This window comes from Acanthaster planci, linkage group LG09 (assembly GCF_054643075.1).
Source record: "Acanthaster planci isolate LZ-2023a linkage group LG09, COTS_SCS, whole genome shotgun sequence".
Taxonomy (NCBI): Eukaryota; Metazoa; Echinodermata; class Asteroidea; order Valvatida; family Acanthasteridae; genus Acanthaster; species Acanthaster planci.
Window position 1 is genome coordinate 16,591,524 of NC_141785.1, and position 17,819 is coordinate 16,609,342.

The window sequence follows — 17,819 nt, forward strand, 5'->3', positions numbered from 1 at the left end:
AAACTACTTAACTAATCACCTTGCATTATCTGTTGCCCAATGAAAATACCGTACACTATTAAGGGTGCATTATCGCGCGTGCTGCCACAGAATTGACCAATCAGGATGTATTATCTGTCTCGGACAGGTGCAAAGCTCGGCAGAGGAATGTAGATTATCAGTCAATGTGTTCGCGCCAGGACACCGGATGTGACGTTGCAAAGTCCATAGAATGCCAAACCTTCAGCAGTCTAATTTTGTAGGTTATTTTGGACTCCCTTTAGTAGACCGCGAGATAAACCTCTTCGTGAATGCTCATTCACTTACTGGTCTGAAGCAAAACGGAATAACTTTAAACATGTTTTTTTCTGAATCATCTTATTCAATGCAATTATAGGAACAGATGAAGAAAAATCAATGGAATGGGCGGTGGCCGTTATTCTAGGCTCTTGTGGCCTCCTGATTTTCCAGCTAATTGTACCCAATTTGAGGTCTCTCACTATGTACAAAACCATTTTCTCTTTGTAGGCTCCCGACGTCTGGTACGGCAGGTGTAAAACGGATGCAGACTGCCCGGCGGGAGAATACATAAAGACTGGAAACGGTTGGTATACTTGTATCACTTCCCAATTCACTCTCCTCTAATTTTAGGCTACCTGGTATTCTAATTCATGTTTCTGTCTAAAGTGACCGCTGAGTTACCTTTTAGTTTACCACGACCTTGATCAAATTGAAATTGCAAACAGGGTTTTGTTGAGGGTATGCTTGAAACGAGGGCACTACCACAGGCTGTCTAAAAATATTTTCCCTTTTATTTTATTCGAAAGAACCAAGGTTGATGAAATTAACTTCACCCGCCCGTAATTGCTGTTTTACCTGACATTATGTGAATGATTTAGGTCAGGATGAAGGCACTGATTTTGAATTGAGGCAGATTGAGGCAAAATTGGCCTGTCCGGCCCGGCTGGATAGATCCATAGCAAAAATTCTGATAGTGGTATTCAACTCTGCCCTTCTAAAAACTCTTCATGACGACATTTTGTGTAAATTCCTCACATTTAAACAGTTATGGGGAAATTGAGTCATACCTTGCACATAGTGGGTCAAATATTTAACCTAAACTACAAGTTCCCCAATTAACTTTGAGATAAGTTAATAGGCCTACCTTCTTAAGAAAAACCGTACCTAAACTTTGTTACTAACCTTAACCTTTATGTTTGGAGAAAATGCTCAGTGTATAATTCCAAATTTATTGATTTCGTGTAGAATTGTGTTACAGAAAGAGCGTCGTTCACGAATGTTGACCGTCGTGTATAAATGTTCGGTAACCGAAGATAGATTTTATGTCTTTCGATCAATGTTCAGTTTATCGACCCGTGGCTGGTAACCTATCCTTATGTCCTCATTGCAGGTATGAGGACTGGCAGTTGCGTACCAACGCCCTGGCCCTACAAAGATGTCAACAAAACCTGCGAAATAAAAGCATGGTGCCCAATAGAAAACGACAAGTTACCGAGGTAACTTAGTCATTTTACTGTAGAACTTTGAGTTACGTAGTTGATATTTGGCATGAAGGATTCTTTTCACCGATTGAAAAAAAAAGAATTTTTCAAAGACAAATTTTCAAAAATATTGCTCGCATTTCTTTCCATCTATCGCACATTTTGTCACGACTTTTAATCCGACCGCTGGCGCGAGACCTGGCACTTTTGGGGGTATCTCTTTGCTTCAAGCTACAATCACTTGACCCAGAAACTCAACACAAGAAGCTCCACTGAAATATTAAATCTGGGTCATTAAGGAGGGTATAGCGGGAATTTTCTCTGACCAAAAGGCACAACCTGTAATGTGAAACCATCAAATTATATTTGAGTCTGATTGAGCTGTAGATTAGGAGATGGGATGAGGGCATTTTCCTTCCTCAGAACACACACGAGTTCGCCTCAACGGTAGTTTTCAAGTTAGTACTTCTCCTAAACTTCCAGAGTGAAAATCAAAGCATGTCCATGACACAAACACATATTCGCTGGCCAGCAACACCTTGGAGGAACTAATCCGTTCAACAAAATTTTGTGAAGGAAGTGTCGTTGTTGCAAAGTACTGGGGGTTGCCTAATGACAGCCTTATATTCAAACGCATTCCATCCAGTGAGCGTGAAAGAATAAGCCATTTGCAAGTTAAACTTGAATGAAATCTGGTACACGTAGTTATTTGATCGCACACAAACGTAACAAGTCAGACTAAAGACGCTGTTGTTATACCTCGTGATTCGGGGCAAGCTTTTGCATAGCAACCACCATCTCTGGAATGGACTGGTTCCTTTTTGCCCTTCTTTTCCATTGAGAACGGTGTATTGGTGCAAGGCGTCTCTTACTAAGTAAACGCTTGCCCCGAATCACGAGGTATAGCAACAGTGTTTTTAGTATGAAGAATTCTAATTATTATTTTCCCGTGAATTTAAAGAACTCAGGATACCAGATTTTATTCAAAGGTCACTCACAAAAGGCTTATTTACGCCAGTCATCTTGAAAAAGGCACATCTCCACTCCCGGTGGGGTACAGATAAAAACACTACACAGCGCCCCCAATGAGTCCTCCGATTAAAGACTACCGCACATACGGTAATACAATTTCCACGAGAACATACTCGTCAAATTTTCCAACGCAGCGAGAAATCGAAATAATTGGGCCGTTGGAGCTAACCGTCTCGTTGTGAGGCCCACGGCAGATGAAGAGATCACAGCACAGCGAGCGGGGAGTCGGGCGTCTTTGTCATGAGGGAAATCATCGCGATCATCAGGGAACAATTTTTTCTTCCTGCGGGATGCCGACGAACTGGGGTAGGAGATTGAGGCCGGCGGCGGTATGAACCAAGCCAGACGGAATCGACGGAACTAATTCTTTTTATTGCTTTTTCGTGGGTGTGGTACAGATGTGGAGAGCGCCCGTTTAAAAGGGTGACTTCATTGTTCGGAGTGGGTAAAAGTACTTGAAATTACCTCGAAAACAATATCAAAAAATATTCTATTCAAAGAAAGGAAAAGAAACAAGGTGGTCGAAAATTAATGGATTATTCCATTTTAAAACTAGCTGATAATAAAATTTCCAAGCCAAAGCCAAGCAATGGATTTGTCGGGGGGGGGGGCTCAGACCAAAATTACACCCTATAGGGCTAGCTCACAATGCTCAAGCCCCACCCCCAGTTGCGCCACAGGAGACTGGGACGTATGAATCTGTCGGAGCTAATAGTATAAGTTGTTGTTGTATTGCATCTTCGTTTTCCAGCAAGTCGGGAAACAAGACTGGGGGGGGGGGCTGAAGCCTATGGCGCCCCCCCCCGTGTATGCCTTTGAGGCTAAAAGTATACTTTTCCTATTGGACGACTGGGTACAATCCCAAAATAAAACAAATATGCTTTACATTCTTAAATGTACAGGAAAACACTTCTTGGAATAAGTGGTCTTGAAACCCACGCCTATACAGAGAAAACAGGTGGAATCATAATATATGGTACAAAGTCCAATCACTCGCCCTTTTGGGAACTGGCCGACAACGAGGACTCAAGAGTTCTTATCTATGGAGCGTTTGCACTGCATACCCTTTGTTCGTTTTTACCCCGTTAAATTCGGTTCTGCTCTGGCATCAGCCCCCTCTTAATTCACCAATGTGTTTGGACAAGAGGGAAGACTCTATACTCTGGCTGGGCTTTTGAGAAGCTTGGTTTCCTGTACGCGCATTCCCGGGAGATGGTTGAGTTGAGAATTGGAAGAGGAGAATTGTAGGCAAAAGTGCCTTGGGATGAGGAGAGCCTAGAAAAAATGACTGGTAGTTTTGGAGGAGATTGAGGAAATTTTTATGATTTATGACTATTTATGACTATTTCCTGTACGCACACGCTGGAAAATGTTCTAAATAAAGCATAGTATCCCAAATGTAAGTGCGGAAATGGCTGTAACACTGACGGAGGTTTCTGCCTTGAATGACATCCCACTTTTGCTCAATTCGCATGAGCATAAAATTAAGATATAAAAATGCCCTTTGAAATTGTGCAAAAATAATTGAAAATCGTATTAAAAGGGAAACAAAGGAACGTTTTTAGTAACTGCATTTTCAAATTACATTGCACGGACTCTTTCAAATTATGTACAAAACAATGTTCAGAGGGCTCGTTTACACATGTAGGAAGTCTTTGATCGTGTTTGTCTAACATTCCCAAAAGGGACAAATCATGTCCGTTAAAACGAATCTACGTTTGTCAGGTGATTCCTGTTTCCTAGGTGACGTCTTTATTGCTCCTTCACTCCTTTGCCCCCCAGTGCACAAAAAAGGTTAGTTGTCGGACCCATGTCTACTGCTGCATCTCCCTTAGCTCACTTGTGCGTTTAAAATTATCTTGTAGCCCCCCCCCCCCTTTACGGGGAAGAATAACAAAAGCCATACACGCCGGCCATGTGACGCAGCGCGGAGCAGGCGTCGTCATTCGGCAATCTCTGTTACTGTGGCTTGAAGTTTACCGACCGAATTTTGCCCTTATCACCTACATCCATGTATTGATTCTTTGATTCCCTTCCTTCGTCCTAAAAGTAATCAGGGTGTGCGAGTATGCTTGAAAAAAGTGGCAGAAATGTGGGTTGTAATATCAAGTTTCCATATAAATTGATCTCCTGGTGCACGAAGCTGATATCGGATGCAAGTGAATGAACTTAGCTAAAGAAGATTCTATATACATCTGGTTCTTTCAATCGTCAACCAATTTTCGAATAGTTCCCCTGGCAGCTGCATTTGTATAGCACAGATCCAATAAGCCTGTTGCAAATTAAATTTGAATAAAAACTGGTACACTGCACGAGTTATCTGATTGCACATGAAACAACAATTAGAATTAGAATTCATAATTAAGCAGGCATGCGCACAAATGGCCTAAGTGGCAAGAAGTGTGAGTAGACCATTGAAAATGTACAGGGGTGCGACTTTGATGATCATTTTCCATCTGGCTTTTTTGGCTTTGTTGATTTTTTCCAGAAAATCCCATTAAATTGTGTTTGAGATTAGTTTCTAATTGAAGTGGAATTTTTACTGCTCTCTGAGAAGACTTTGTATTCCTAATTTTTCCTGTGCGCACGAGATTGTTGTTTCTTAGCATGGCCCCTTCCATCATAAGTAGTATAAATTACATTGTTAGTGTTCTTGGAGCCAACCTGTGCATTTTGTAAAAGCACGTACCGATGTTCAATGTACACGGATACTGTACGTACATAGCTTACATTGAACTCGGTTATTTGGAGTAGGGCTACTGCCGAAAGAAACGGTATTCAGTTGTTGTGTTTGGGGTTGTACAAGACAAAGCGCAGATTCCAAAGAGAAACGGGTCTGGTTCTTCAGATTTCCCAAGCGCAGAAAGCAGTGAATCGAATGGGTATACAGTACCGGTACATGTACATTGAACATCAGTGCGTGTTTTTACAAATGCACAAATTGGCTCCAAGAACACTAACAATGTAGTTTATACTATTTATGATGGAAAGGGGCCATACTAAGAAACGGCGATCTTGTGCGCACAGGAAAAATTACGATTACAGGGCCTAAAGTCTTTTTTTACCAGAGCACGAGAAATTCCACTGAGTCCTTAATTAGAAACTAATAGCAAACCTGATTTAATGGGATTTTTTTACGAAAAAAAATTAAAGCCAGAAAACCTGAGAGAAAATGATCATCAACGTCGCATCCCTGTACACTTTCAATGGCCCACACACTTCTTGCCACCAAGGCCATTTTTGCGCATGCGTGCATAATTAAGAATTTATCAGTGAAGCAGTCTATGGACTGGTTCAATTTCGTGCCTTTCTTATCCACTGAAAACTGTATTGGTACAAGGCCTCTCTTATGTAACTAAGCAAACGTTTGCCTCGATTCACGAGGTTTAGCAACAGTGTATTTAGTACGAAAAATTCAAATTGTTACCGGTATGTTCATAAAGAACCCAATATATCAGATTTTATTCAAATTTTAGTCACAAAAGGCTTATTTGCGAGGGGCATCTGGAAAGGCATTCGATGACTGCAGTCACAGTATCAAAGAATGTTTATCGTTTTATCCTGGAGCCAGACCGAGAGAGGAATTGGTACATACCTCCGATCCCATGATCAGCCACTTTTCAAGGATTTGTTTACATCAACATCTGCCTTGTTATAATTACTTCCACAATATTGATTGGTTTGGACTTTTGTTCTTTTTTTAATGCTCGTGAATATTTTCATTAATAATGAGTTCCGTTATTTCCTGATTTCTATTTAGAGCTAAAGTACCGGTGCTCCTAGAAGCTAAAAATTTCACAGTGATGATTAAAAACAGCATTTCCTTCCCAGCCTTCAACTTCTCAAAGTGAGTATAGTCATGCATTCATTAATCTTGGTGTCTTGTCTTGTCCGTCCGTCGGGCCATTGGTGCACTTGTTGCCCCAGGCATTCCACTTTTTCTGCGCCTGTCAGCGCGTGTTTCCACTGCTCTGCAGGCCAACCTCTAAACTGATGCCCAATTTCAACATCGGTCTTTGCGTTTATCCTCTTCGATCTTTTCTTCAATTATCTAGTTATTTCTCATTCCTCTTCCCCGCATGCACCCGCTTCCTCACTGTTTTCCTCAGCAATTTCATCCTTCCCTTCGCATCAATCATCTTAATCCGAAGAGGGCCCGACTCCGGTCAGGTTTTTTGTTCTCCCTCTTAGTCTGCGGAGTGGTCGTACTGTCTCTTACCCGTGCAATCAGTGGTGTACCGCTGAGAATAATAACGATATCGCGTTACCAATTAATCGCGAACAGACAGAATGAATCGGCAACAAATGGCGTTGGTTCACCCAAAGCAAATTCCATGGAAATGTTCTATCTTAAAAACAAGGGATCATGCAGCACAAGGGCGGCAACTGTGAATTAATTTTCCGTAATGTTCCCAGCTTTTCGGCTGATGTCAATCTAGCAAGCTAAATCTATGCGAGGCAGAAATTTCAAAATTCCTCAATTTAAATTTCAGATAGGAAATGAGCCAACGGTATCCTTATTACCTGTACCATTGATAGATTATTTACGGAATAAAGCCTTTTGCTACTCTGCAACCTTTCCATCCTTATCAGCTGCAACATGTTCATCGGATTGAATGAATGAGTTCGCTTCGGATAAAGTCTGCGGCCACATAAGTTATATTTCACTTGGTAACTTTTTACTCGTAGAAGGGTAAATAATGTGCATAAACTACTCCCATAAATGGTACAAGCTTTGAATCACTTTCTTTGCAATCCAGTGCGAGTCTTTGTTCGAGTTAAAATTAAAGGGGGAAAGTTTGAGGCCGTAACTCAAGATTTTAATTAATCCAACAGTACAAACGATAACAAATGATCGTTTGCTTTCTCCTTCGCAAGCAAACTGGAGAGCATTTGCTATCGCTGTTTCTGTGACATTGCGTCCGAATTTATGAGTGGCTCAATTTGAGATAGGCTTACATGATGTACTTATGGAACATTCCGTTGCCTCATCTCTTTACCGGTGAAAAAATGCAGTTTCAAATTATCGTACAGTTGTAGGCTGTCTCTATATTGAATATATCGTTTCACCTTACGGTGTTGTTTGCATACTAATAATTTACTGTGTGTTCAACCCTGAATCGATTGTGATTAAGGTTCAACGAACAGTCTTAATGGAGCAAAATCAATTACGTCTATGGAGGCATATAAATTATTATCAGTTTAAATGAAGAAACCGAACACCTGCAATGACGTTATTGCAAATCTAATGGTGTTTCCTAGAAAAGAAGAAATATTGCTGTCCGTTTACTAAATCAAAAAGTCGATAAGTGCGGTGTATGGTGCCCAAAATAATGTGGCGCACTTAACCACTATATTCTGCTCTGACGAGCAATATTTTCCACTTCATATCGACAGATTGTCTTTTTTCTTCATCCGTTGCTGAAATTACAAAATTTAAAGGAGTCTTAAAGAGAAAGGCTAGGGGTTATAGCCGATGTCTTCAGACCAAGTTAATTTAAAGAACTATTACGACAATCAGAACTGTTCAAATCACTTGAAAGAATTACATATCAGTGGAATGGTGCAATAAAAGAAAACCACTTGAATGGTTTTATTTTTGGTTCAGCGCGAGATTTTAGGACACCTATGTCAACTGGTGGTTTCACTGTTGGATTCTTGAAAAAACACAGTTAACACCAATTCTATAGTATTGCCAAGTCGGTGTGATATATTTTTGTCTCTGCGTGATTTTGTAAAACAATTCCATTAAATTTGATATAAACTATTAATCTCGTCAATTGCAAGCAGAAACTCACTAAACAGACCCTGAATACTTTATTGATAAGTAAATGGAAGACATTAAAAATGCATGAAGTTTTTCAAGCACGTCTGGCCGCTGCGTCATCTGTTTTGATTGGATGATATGGAAATACAAAACTGAACCTCACCGCATTCTGTAATTCCTATATCAATCCTCACAACCATCTCAACCAGACGTATCGCTTCCATTGTTTCTGTTCTTGTGTTCTTGAAATGCACCACGAAGCGTTTCTCCGCAGACTCCTAGCGCATGTACATGTATAGTAATCTAGGAGTCGTCCAGCCAGGGGGGGGATTAAACCTGTCATACTTTTCATCTCTTGGGACGGCATATGAGGCTTGCGAATTCCTCCACGCTGGGTTACTTTGTTTTTGTAAAGTGTCTACGGTAGCTTTTGATTTGACTCCACTGAAAGGTTGTCATAATAATAGTCCCTGATAATTACTAGAAGAAAAAACAGAAACCAAAATAGCTTGTGTCTTATTCTGTTTTGATCGGGAAAACGACTGGATGGAAGACTTGGAAGACTACAAGGAGCAAGTTTGAGGGATGACTGTAGTTAACCATTATGGTTCGACCGACACTACCCGCACGATGGAGGGTTGGATGTTTAGTTGACCGTTTGGAACCAGGCCCTGGGGCATGGTTGCAACACTGGTTATCAGTAGCCTATTTAATTTATCAATACAGAGGGAACCATTCATATACGAAAAAAATACCATGAACACCGCAAGTTTTGTCGTTGCTGCCAACAGCAAAATGGGAGTGACCATAACATTTCACAAAATAGTTTGACTACGGTTGTTCGAATGTGACTGTTCGGGTTTCATAGATATGCAACCCAAAAGTAACATTTACTCCCCCCCCCGAAAAAAATCGTCACAAATTGTTGTTTTAGCTATCAAATGAAACCTTTCAGTGTATCTCTACTTATATTGAAAACTTCATTTCGATTTCCAGCTTTTTCTGCCAGGATTCAAATTGTCCGAATTGTTTACATTTTAAGTAGCACGATTAAGCACTGAATTTGCAATAAATTTTTCCTGTATACCATTATTGCAAAAATTCACAATTAAAAAAGACAAAACGAAAAACAAATGATAATACATAAAATTATGAAACCAGACCCTTGAACGACCTCCATGCCCCACCTCAACCAACGCACCACCTCAGACGGTGATTTTCTAATCAATCCATCAATCCTCGTAAAAGGCCAATTTTCCCCCACACTGTCCTTCTAACTTGTACAGTGTATTGACCCTTAAAGTAAATTTCCTCCCTGATCACAAATTAGTCGTGTTACAGTTATGCGAATAAAAAATCTAATAAGAGACCACCTCGTCCAAGTCAAAGAACAAGGAGAGTCGGGGGCAAAAGCAAACACTCTGTATCCGAGGAATTAGTATCATCATTTTTACAGTGTAGTTGATGGGCCTCTATTAATCACGCGTAGCTGGCGCGCGACCGACAGTTTACGGCTACATGAGTAGTCTTGTCAGCTTTGGCGCTTTTTCATTAGTCAACCGGATTAATGGTCACCTTTTACGCACTTCCGGGCATCCTGCACGTAGGCCTGCACGTATTGCAAAAAGCACTCAGTACGTTTTCATCTTTGAGGTGAGATAAAAATCTCCAGCGTGAGGCCATTCTTTTCATCATTTCATCTTGAATAGCTTGATGGTGTCATGACTCGATGCCACTGATTCGAAGTCGTTAATGTTTACATGTAGTTAATTACAACACGTTGAAAGAACAGGTTGGCTGGTTGGTTTGGCTCATGTTGACGCATAAAATTTCCCTCCCCGTAACACCCGAACAACATTTCACCTTATCAAAGGTGCAAGTTTCTTCATCAGTTTACAGCTTGCCTGAACAAAGTTTGTTTGAAGTAAATGTCCCCCGTCATATTTCTGCATGGGGAGGGGGCTTGCCTGTTTCCTTCCCCGTCCCTCTTTGTCAACTTCCATACAGCCACTTCGTCCTCCTCCTATCGTCCAAAGACACCAGGAGGTCAAGCGTAATTGATTGCCTTCTCTTACGAGCTAATTTGTGACACACCACCTTCCCGATACTTTACAAGCAGTCCTGATGTTGAGAAGTTAATCAGTGGGACTCGGATTCCGGCTGGAGCGAGAGTGATATCAGGCAAAATTAATACGACCGGGAAGAAGACCCATTCTTTTTTTCAAGTCCTGCTTTTACTGGTTTGCGACAAAAAACCGCGAATGATGGAAAAGGCATGCCAATCGAAGGGTCCAGAGGCCAAGTAAATTTAGAATTCCCGAGATTACTACTCGCTTCACTTAAGAAGCAACACTCTTCTTGTCCCAATCAGTTCTTGTAATGGATGAGTTACTGGTGACGAATGCGGCTTTTAAAAAGTGGCATAGTTTTTTCCTGCTCCAAAGGGTTGGCTTCACGCTTGATCAAGCATGCTGTGTGACAAGAATATAATCAGTGAACGCGCGTCGTTTAGCGATGTAATCTGCAGAAATGCAAATGGCTTGGGAAAAATTTGTACACCCCGTTCACTTTGCGGTAGTTCTGTGACAATAATTTCACGGTGGGATGGAGTCATGAACTGAGTTCAAGTTTCTAGGATAACCTTTCGGCACTGTAGAAGTCGGCAGTTCCATTTATAAATTTATTTTACCTGTACAGACATTTCTTAGAGGTAGATTATAATGTCCGCAAGACTGATGTACGTAATATCGTATTGTCTTCTAAATTGTAAGAACTCCAAAATGGAAAGCAGACGTGGACACAAACCACGGATTCGGCCTGCGCAATTATAAAAGTATGCTAGCTAATCAGTTTCCAACCTTTGGAAACACTCCGTCGTCGCGTCGATTCAGGCTGAGTTTCAAGAAAGCCACAGCTTATATAGCAACACCCTACCATATTGTATCCAAGCGCGTAGTGTCTTCACTTCCCTTGCGTCACTCCCGGCCCAAAATCAATTGCAGAAATGGTTAAAGTGGTATGCTTTGAAAAAAAACAACAAAAATCATATATTGAACCCGAAATGACAATAAGTACTACCCTGCAGCTATCGTGTACAGATTTTTATGTGCAGATGTCAGTGCATTTCGTACTTGCTGTGAAACATTAATTACTTAATCATGTGTCAGTATATTCAGGCAATTCAATCGCTAGAGACCCCGCCGTGCATGTGTTATGCATATTATAGAATATGAAAGTTCTAATTTTTTTTTCTTTAAAGGGAGGGTACAAAACGACACTTGCAATTCTTGGACTAATGGAGCACCTGAAAGTTTGCAATTCAAAGCAACTTTTCTTGAAACGCCCCGGCCCTTGCGAGTGGTCTCATTTAAAAACAACGGCATCTGTTGAGATATCGTATTTCGAAAGCAAGTGTGTTCAAGACGTAACCTGTTAGCAAGTGAACCGAACCATTATTTGTTTTCGTGTGAAACTAATCATCTTTCTTTGTACTTCGTAATGCTGCATGTCCCCGTTCCCTTTCGCTTTTGTCACAGAAGAAATATACGGGAGACGGCGGAGAAGGCCTACTTGCGGGGCTGCATGTACGACCCGGTCAACGACCCACTCTGTCCCATCTTTAAGCTGGGGTCTATTGTGGAAATGGCGAATGACACGTTCGAGAACATGGCTTACAAGGTGAGCCCCAAAATCCGAAGGACGTCACAGTATTCCCTTGTTTTATTATATTCCGGGTTGAAGTTAAAATGTTACCTTGCAAACCACACGAGTAAGCCTACTGGGTATTTTCACGCACAAAGGTCCCAGCATTCTTTGCCGCGCGCGCGCCTGTGATTGCTGCCTATCCACACTCTCATCTTGTCAGTTACTTGGTATCGCTATACAGAGGTTTTCGCTATGTAGTTACGGGAGCTGAACTCAACGCTATACGACTGCAGATTTTGTGCGGAGTGTATTACTGATAATCCAGCCGTCCGCATTATTTTTCTTGTCAGCCCATCCGAACCCCAATTAAGGCTTAGCTGTTACCAATAAAACGCAAGGGAGATAAGACGCGTGGTCACTATTCACTCCACGGTCACAGTAATTTCTTCGGACTCCTAGATTAAAATGTTAAGTGAAGTGACACTAAACGTCAGACATTTTACCTGGAGGTTGAATGGATGGTTAGGACTTTCATGACAAGTGTAATGTTGCAGCATTAAGGCTTAACTCATATCATCCAGGGGCGTAGCCAGTGCTTTTCAATGGGGAGTTACTGTGGGCCAGTTCTTATTTAGGGAAATACCTTCAACCGTTTAGTTGGCTCACTACGTGGCCCGTGCAACCTTATAAAATCAGTCACGTCACCAGAGCCAAGTCAAGTTAAAAGGCTAATAATGAATATTGCACAATCTAAATTGATAAGGGAACTTTCGATATTTTCCCCACATAATGTTTACTTGACTCAGGATGCCAAACTGAGCAATAGATGAACACGAAGAGGTCATGCAGTTTGCTCTTTTTGTTGCAAACACAAATAACTTTACTTCAAGAAAGTTCTAAGACCTATTTTGTTGGATCTGGTATTACAAGCTAATGTAACTATGCTTTTTAAGGGGAGGCACAGCTGGATGTATCATGAATTCTGGGTTATACCCCCAGCCTTACTTTTACACCGTCGGCTGCAGTCTGCATTGCCGGGTCAGAAAGATGTCATTCCTATCAACGATTAACAATTCACTTCTTTCTCCAGGGAGGCGTGGTCACGATAGACATTCAGTGGAATTGCAACCTTGATAGACATCGAGACGAATGTCTGCCCAAGTATCGATTCTTCCGCTCCGATGACCAACACGCCCAAATAGCTGCGGGGTTCAACTTCCGGTAAGGGGACCAGCTCAAACAGGACCTTGCTTGAGCCTGTTTCTGTTCATTTCCGTGACTTTTCTTGTATAGGTCTACGACGTAGTCATAGTCGTGAACCCAAGCAAGACACGACTTTGATAATTTTCTTCCAAAATACGCGTCGAATACAGCCAAAATGATCCTTGTCAGCTTCGGGGAAAAAACATCTTATGTTTTGGCCAAGCATACTGAAGCTTGTTCAAGTTGCAATTCCCCCGGTTCGTTGTAATTTGTCATCACCATTTCACTCCCTTTAAATAGCTTAGAATGTTGAATTTGATATACTTGGCCATTAATAGGAAAGTGTCAGGTCGTGGCGCCAGCATTCCTCTCATAACATCGCCCACCTCTTTTGCAAGGTTAAGTTATCGCTGGCGTGATTCATATGGAGGAAGGGAAACAACATCCTCCATGTTTATTCCAATGGATAACATTCGTGGAAAGAGGTTTAATTAGAATGTAATGAGAACTTTGCATTAAGAATGCGAGAGACAGCATCAATTTTAAAGCGAACATTTTAAGTCACTGCGCCAGGGTTTCTTTCTTTCGCTGGCGCAGTTTTCTCTTGTGGAACGAATGTGACCAGCTGAGACGGCTTCCCCCGCCAACCGATTTGGCCAAATTGACGCTAAATGAATAGAAGTCTCAAGACGACAGCGACGTCTGCTTGGAAAGAACCGCAGTTTGATATTGAAAGCACATTAGAAGGAATTCACCAGCCCCGGGTTGTCACATTGGATTCATCACTTAATATCTGATTGGGACGGGCTACCGCGAAAACTCGTGCTTCTCATCTTGAGGTTTCGTCCCTTAATTCGTCGGTCTTTGCTATCCTCCAACGCACCTTTCTGTTCCTCTCTTAATTAGCTTCTTTGTTTCTGTCTTCGCCTCTCATCGTCATGGTAACCAGGTACTCGAAGTACTACAAGTCAAACGGCTCTGAGCATCGGACGTTGACAAAGGCCTACGGTATTCTATTCAACATCAAGATCACCGGGGTGGCGGGGCAGTTCCATTTTATCCCCCTCATGCTTAACGTGGCGTCGGGATTTGCACTGCTTTCGCTGGTAAGCTGTCCTCCTCTTGTGACTTTTGTCACTGATATCATAGAGCCCCAAGAGGAACAACAACAAACGTTTTATAAAAAATACAGTTTGAGCCAATCACAAGCAATGAAAATCACAGAGATTTGTGTTTATCAACGTGTCGATATTTGTTTTTATTTGTTAAATTAGATTTTTCCTGTTACCAAAAGACATGATCTCTCTTACGGTGAAAGGTTGCTCCCTCCTTTTTTCAAGTTAGCAGATTTGAAATTATTTTGTCGATTACTCTAAATGCTCATTTGACTTAAACACAATCCTTGGTGTTTTATTAATTTGTTCAGGATTGAATTTGGCTTCAATTTAATCAGTGAACTGTTCTGGGTATATATGAATTGAATGACTTGGACCTCTTTATGGTATTGCGCCCGGGGCATTGCGTTTCTAAGCCTATGTATACAGCCTTAACTTTCCGCTGTTTTAAAATCCAGTATAGAAATTAGAGTGTTCACTCCATTGGAAAGCAATGGCCCATGACCCAATCAGGGGAAACATCATTTTTTCTTTGACACACACCGCGTTTTATGATCGTCTTCTCACCGTTAAGTAATGAGTTGAGACGAACTTTCAATGACCCCAACGTGATTTCATTATTATAATTTTCTCACATGGGATCATCCTGGTGCTTTCATATGAGCTGGAAATCAGTGACCGATAAAGTCGGCCTCCTCTATAGGTGCAAATTACACACGGAAATTTTGAGATATCAACAGCGTCATGTATATTTCATTAACAAGAGTAATGCAGTGCTTATCGAAGTGGAGTAAGATAGCTGTGAGTGTACCTTTATTTTGCTAAGGATGACTAAACAGTAAACAGAAATATTTGAGAAGATCAGAAGCAACAACAATAACTAACTGTCAACATCAAATAACAGCCACGGTTACATCTGCTACAGCAACGACAGCTGCTGTAACAGTAATTTAAACAAAAATAAGAATACAATGACAGGTCAACATATACATCAATGGCACTTTCGTGGAATTATCGACTAATGAAACACTCTAACAGCGTCCTTGGGAACAGCAACATTAAAGGCAACCACCAAATAAAGTGGGGAAAAACAAATCATCTTTTCGCCAACAGAATAAAGCAAAGCAAAACAAAATAAACAAAAACCCTGCATCAGCATACAACCTGCACATTGGACAACACGTGTTTTTTTTTTCTTGCCAAAAATATGAACATGTACACACACCTTTAGTTCAAAAGACACAAACACAAAAAATAAAGGACGTTGAATTGACTGGGTTCATTTCAACTTATTTGAAAGAGACCACCCCTTTGAGATTGTTTGACCGCCAGCTCTCGTTCAGATCACTTCCCGTTTCTTACCCGTACGCGATGACTCCCCCCCGCTGGGAATTGAATCTCGCGCCGTGAACTTATCAAACCGAGAGGGCCGAGCCGTGCTTTTATGTTAGATTGCTGTTTGTTGTCAGATCGCGTGATTTGTGCCCATAATAATGATTGAGGGAGAGAGTGGGTGGTTGTGTGTGTGTGTCGGGGGGTGTCTCTTTCTGAACCAGTTCAAAGCAGTTCATGTTTTAATCATTCAATTCCAACAAGCAATAAAAATCTACCCCTTCTCCAAGTGTTATTTCGCACTTCACATAGTGGGGCGAAACGTCCCTTTGACACTATGCCAAAGAAATGGACACATATGTATTCCCTCGCTCAAGAATGAAGCCAGTCGGCGCTGAATATACCACGCATACAAATTGCAGTAGAAAGTATGATGTAATTGTTATTTTTCTCGCCTTCTATACCTTTCGGAGTGTGAAGCTGCGTGAACTCCGAGGGAGTTCCTCTTGTGCAATTTTCACTGCGACGCAAAGCTAAAATGAGCACGTCCCCGTCCCAAATCCGGTTTTGAATATCGCGTCTTTTGCAGTCACTCGACCTGCGGATTGATATTGGACACCCGATAAAGTGTGCTTCGACAACTTTCTTCCACAGCTGTTGTCCCTGGAAACGTAATCCAATACTGACTCTTGTCTAGAAATCAGACCGCATGCATCACAAGTAGACTGGTACGTTATTAAACCTTTTCCGTCCATAATAGCATTACTCAAGCAACTTAATGCATAGTTTAAATCTATTGTGGCAAAATTAAATTTCACGAGGAGGTTTGAAATTTAAGATTTCTCAACTCATGTTGGTAGCTTCATAAACGCTAGTAGTAGCGTAAGGACGGCAAGTTTGAAGACACAAGATAATAATTTCAATTAGTTCGAAACTCACTGTTGATCTTCTCCAAAATTTGAGCGGGGTGTCCTGTTAACGTCAGTCCACCTGAACAGGACGTTATCCGTTGACTGTTTAATTTATACCTCTCCCTTTCAGTGACGTGAAATCACTCACGTGACGTTGATAGTGCAGGATCGACATTGTTTTATTGGTCATATCCTTGCTCTCCGGCCGTCTCCGTTGGTCACGATACTCGAACACTCGATACAGCTTAAAATCGAATCAGGTCGTGTATCCAGATTATTAAACCGATACTGGATTTAATGACAATCTCACGTGCTGACGGTCCCAAGAGAATCGATAATCGGTTTATCGTACAAACATGGCTGTTCTTTGCTCTCATTGTATATTTCGGTAACAATATGTCCAGGATATCTCCATGGCTTGTATTTCAAAATTTACATAGACACATCATCCAGAAAGTCGTCTACATGTACATAATAAGTGACAAACACCCAATGGGACTTGAAATGAGTCTATACTGTGCTTTCCTAAATCATGAGCGGCATAACGAGTACCAAAAAAGGATTTCTCTGTGTTGGAGACATAACTATATTTTGCGGTATTTGAGCAGAGTGAAGGCGCAAGCAGTGCACTTAATTACAGTTTTATATATTTTGCCAACTGGTAAAAATTTCATTCAGTTGTCAATTCATTCATTTGTAAAATAAAACAGTGGTGTCACAATGCTACATCGTTAAAAACCTCACATCATACAAGTGCCTATTTCGCATCAAAGTCCCCACTGACATATGACTGCATGCAGCAGGCTCCGAATCACTTGGGTGTGGCTTTAGATACAACACGCGCTGCTATGAAAAGCCACATTGCGGTGGCAACCACTTCCTATTAGAGCATGTATATTATTATCGGTGGCAGCCAATTAAAGTCAGACACAGCCAAAGTCAAGACAGATCTCAAAAGACGCTGGGCCCTAAGACGTTTTAAAAACGTAGTCATTCAAGTCGGACCATTAACCCGTGTAGTTCAATGGTGTTTCTAAATCATCGACAAAATTCCCACAAACTTCACTAGAGGCTTGAAATGAAGGTTCACCTTATAACCAGTTAATGTCGGGCTTTCTTTCCCGAAAAAGATGCTGAAGGCATTTTTTTCCCTCAAATAATTCCTAGCTTCCATAACATACGTAGGGACGCACAGCTCGTGGCACGTGTCTAGACGTCAACTGGTTCACATACAAAAGTCAATAGCTTTATAGGCGTCACATGTGGCCATGTGTGGTGTTTGCCAATTGTTTCAATACAAAAGGGGTTGCTAGATGGGATTTTGTATCCTTAT

The 17,819-nt window shown here is 41.3% G+C and overlaps 1 protein-coding gene across 4 annotated transcripts in view; it reads left to right on the forward strand.

Moving 5' to 3' along the window:
* The window catches only part of LOC110988842 (P2X purinoceptor 4-like), a 62,920-nt gene that overhangs the window by 40,193 nt on the left and 4,908 nt on the right, over positions 1-17,819 (forward strand). For 3 of the 4 annotated variants that reach the window (XM_022252739.2, XM_022252741.2, XM_022252743.2), the window contains 6 exons: positions 508-583; positions 1,391-1,496; positions 6,274-6,360; positions 11,817-11,958; positions 13,016-13,146; positions 14,078-14,234. In XM_022252739.2, the coding sequence (XP_022108431.1) occupies positions 508-583; positions 1,391-1,496; positions 6,274-6,360; positions 11,817-11,958; positions 13,016-13,146; positions 14,078-14,234 (699 nt within the window). The remainder of the gene's footprint in view (positions 1-507; positions 584-1,390; positions 1,497-6,273; positions 6,361-11,816; positions 11,959-13,015; positions 13,147-14,077; positions 14,235-17,819) is intronic. The other variant, XM_022252742.2, reaches the window with a different exon arrangement.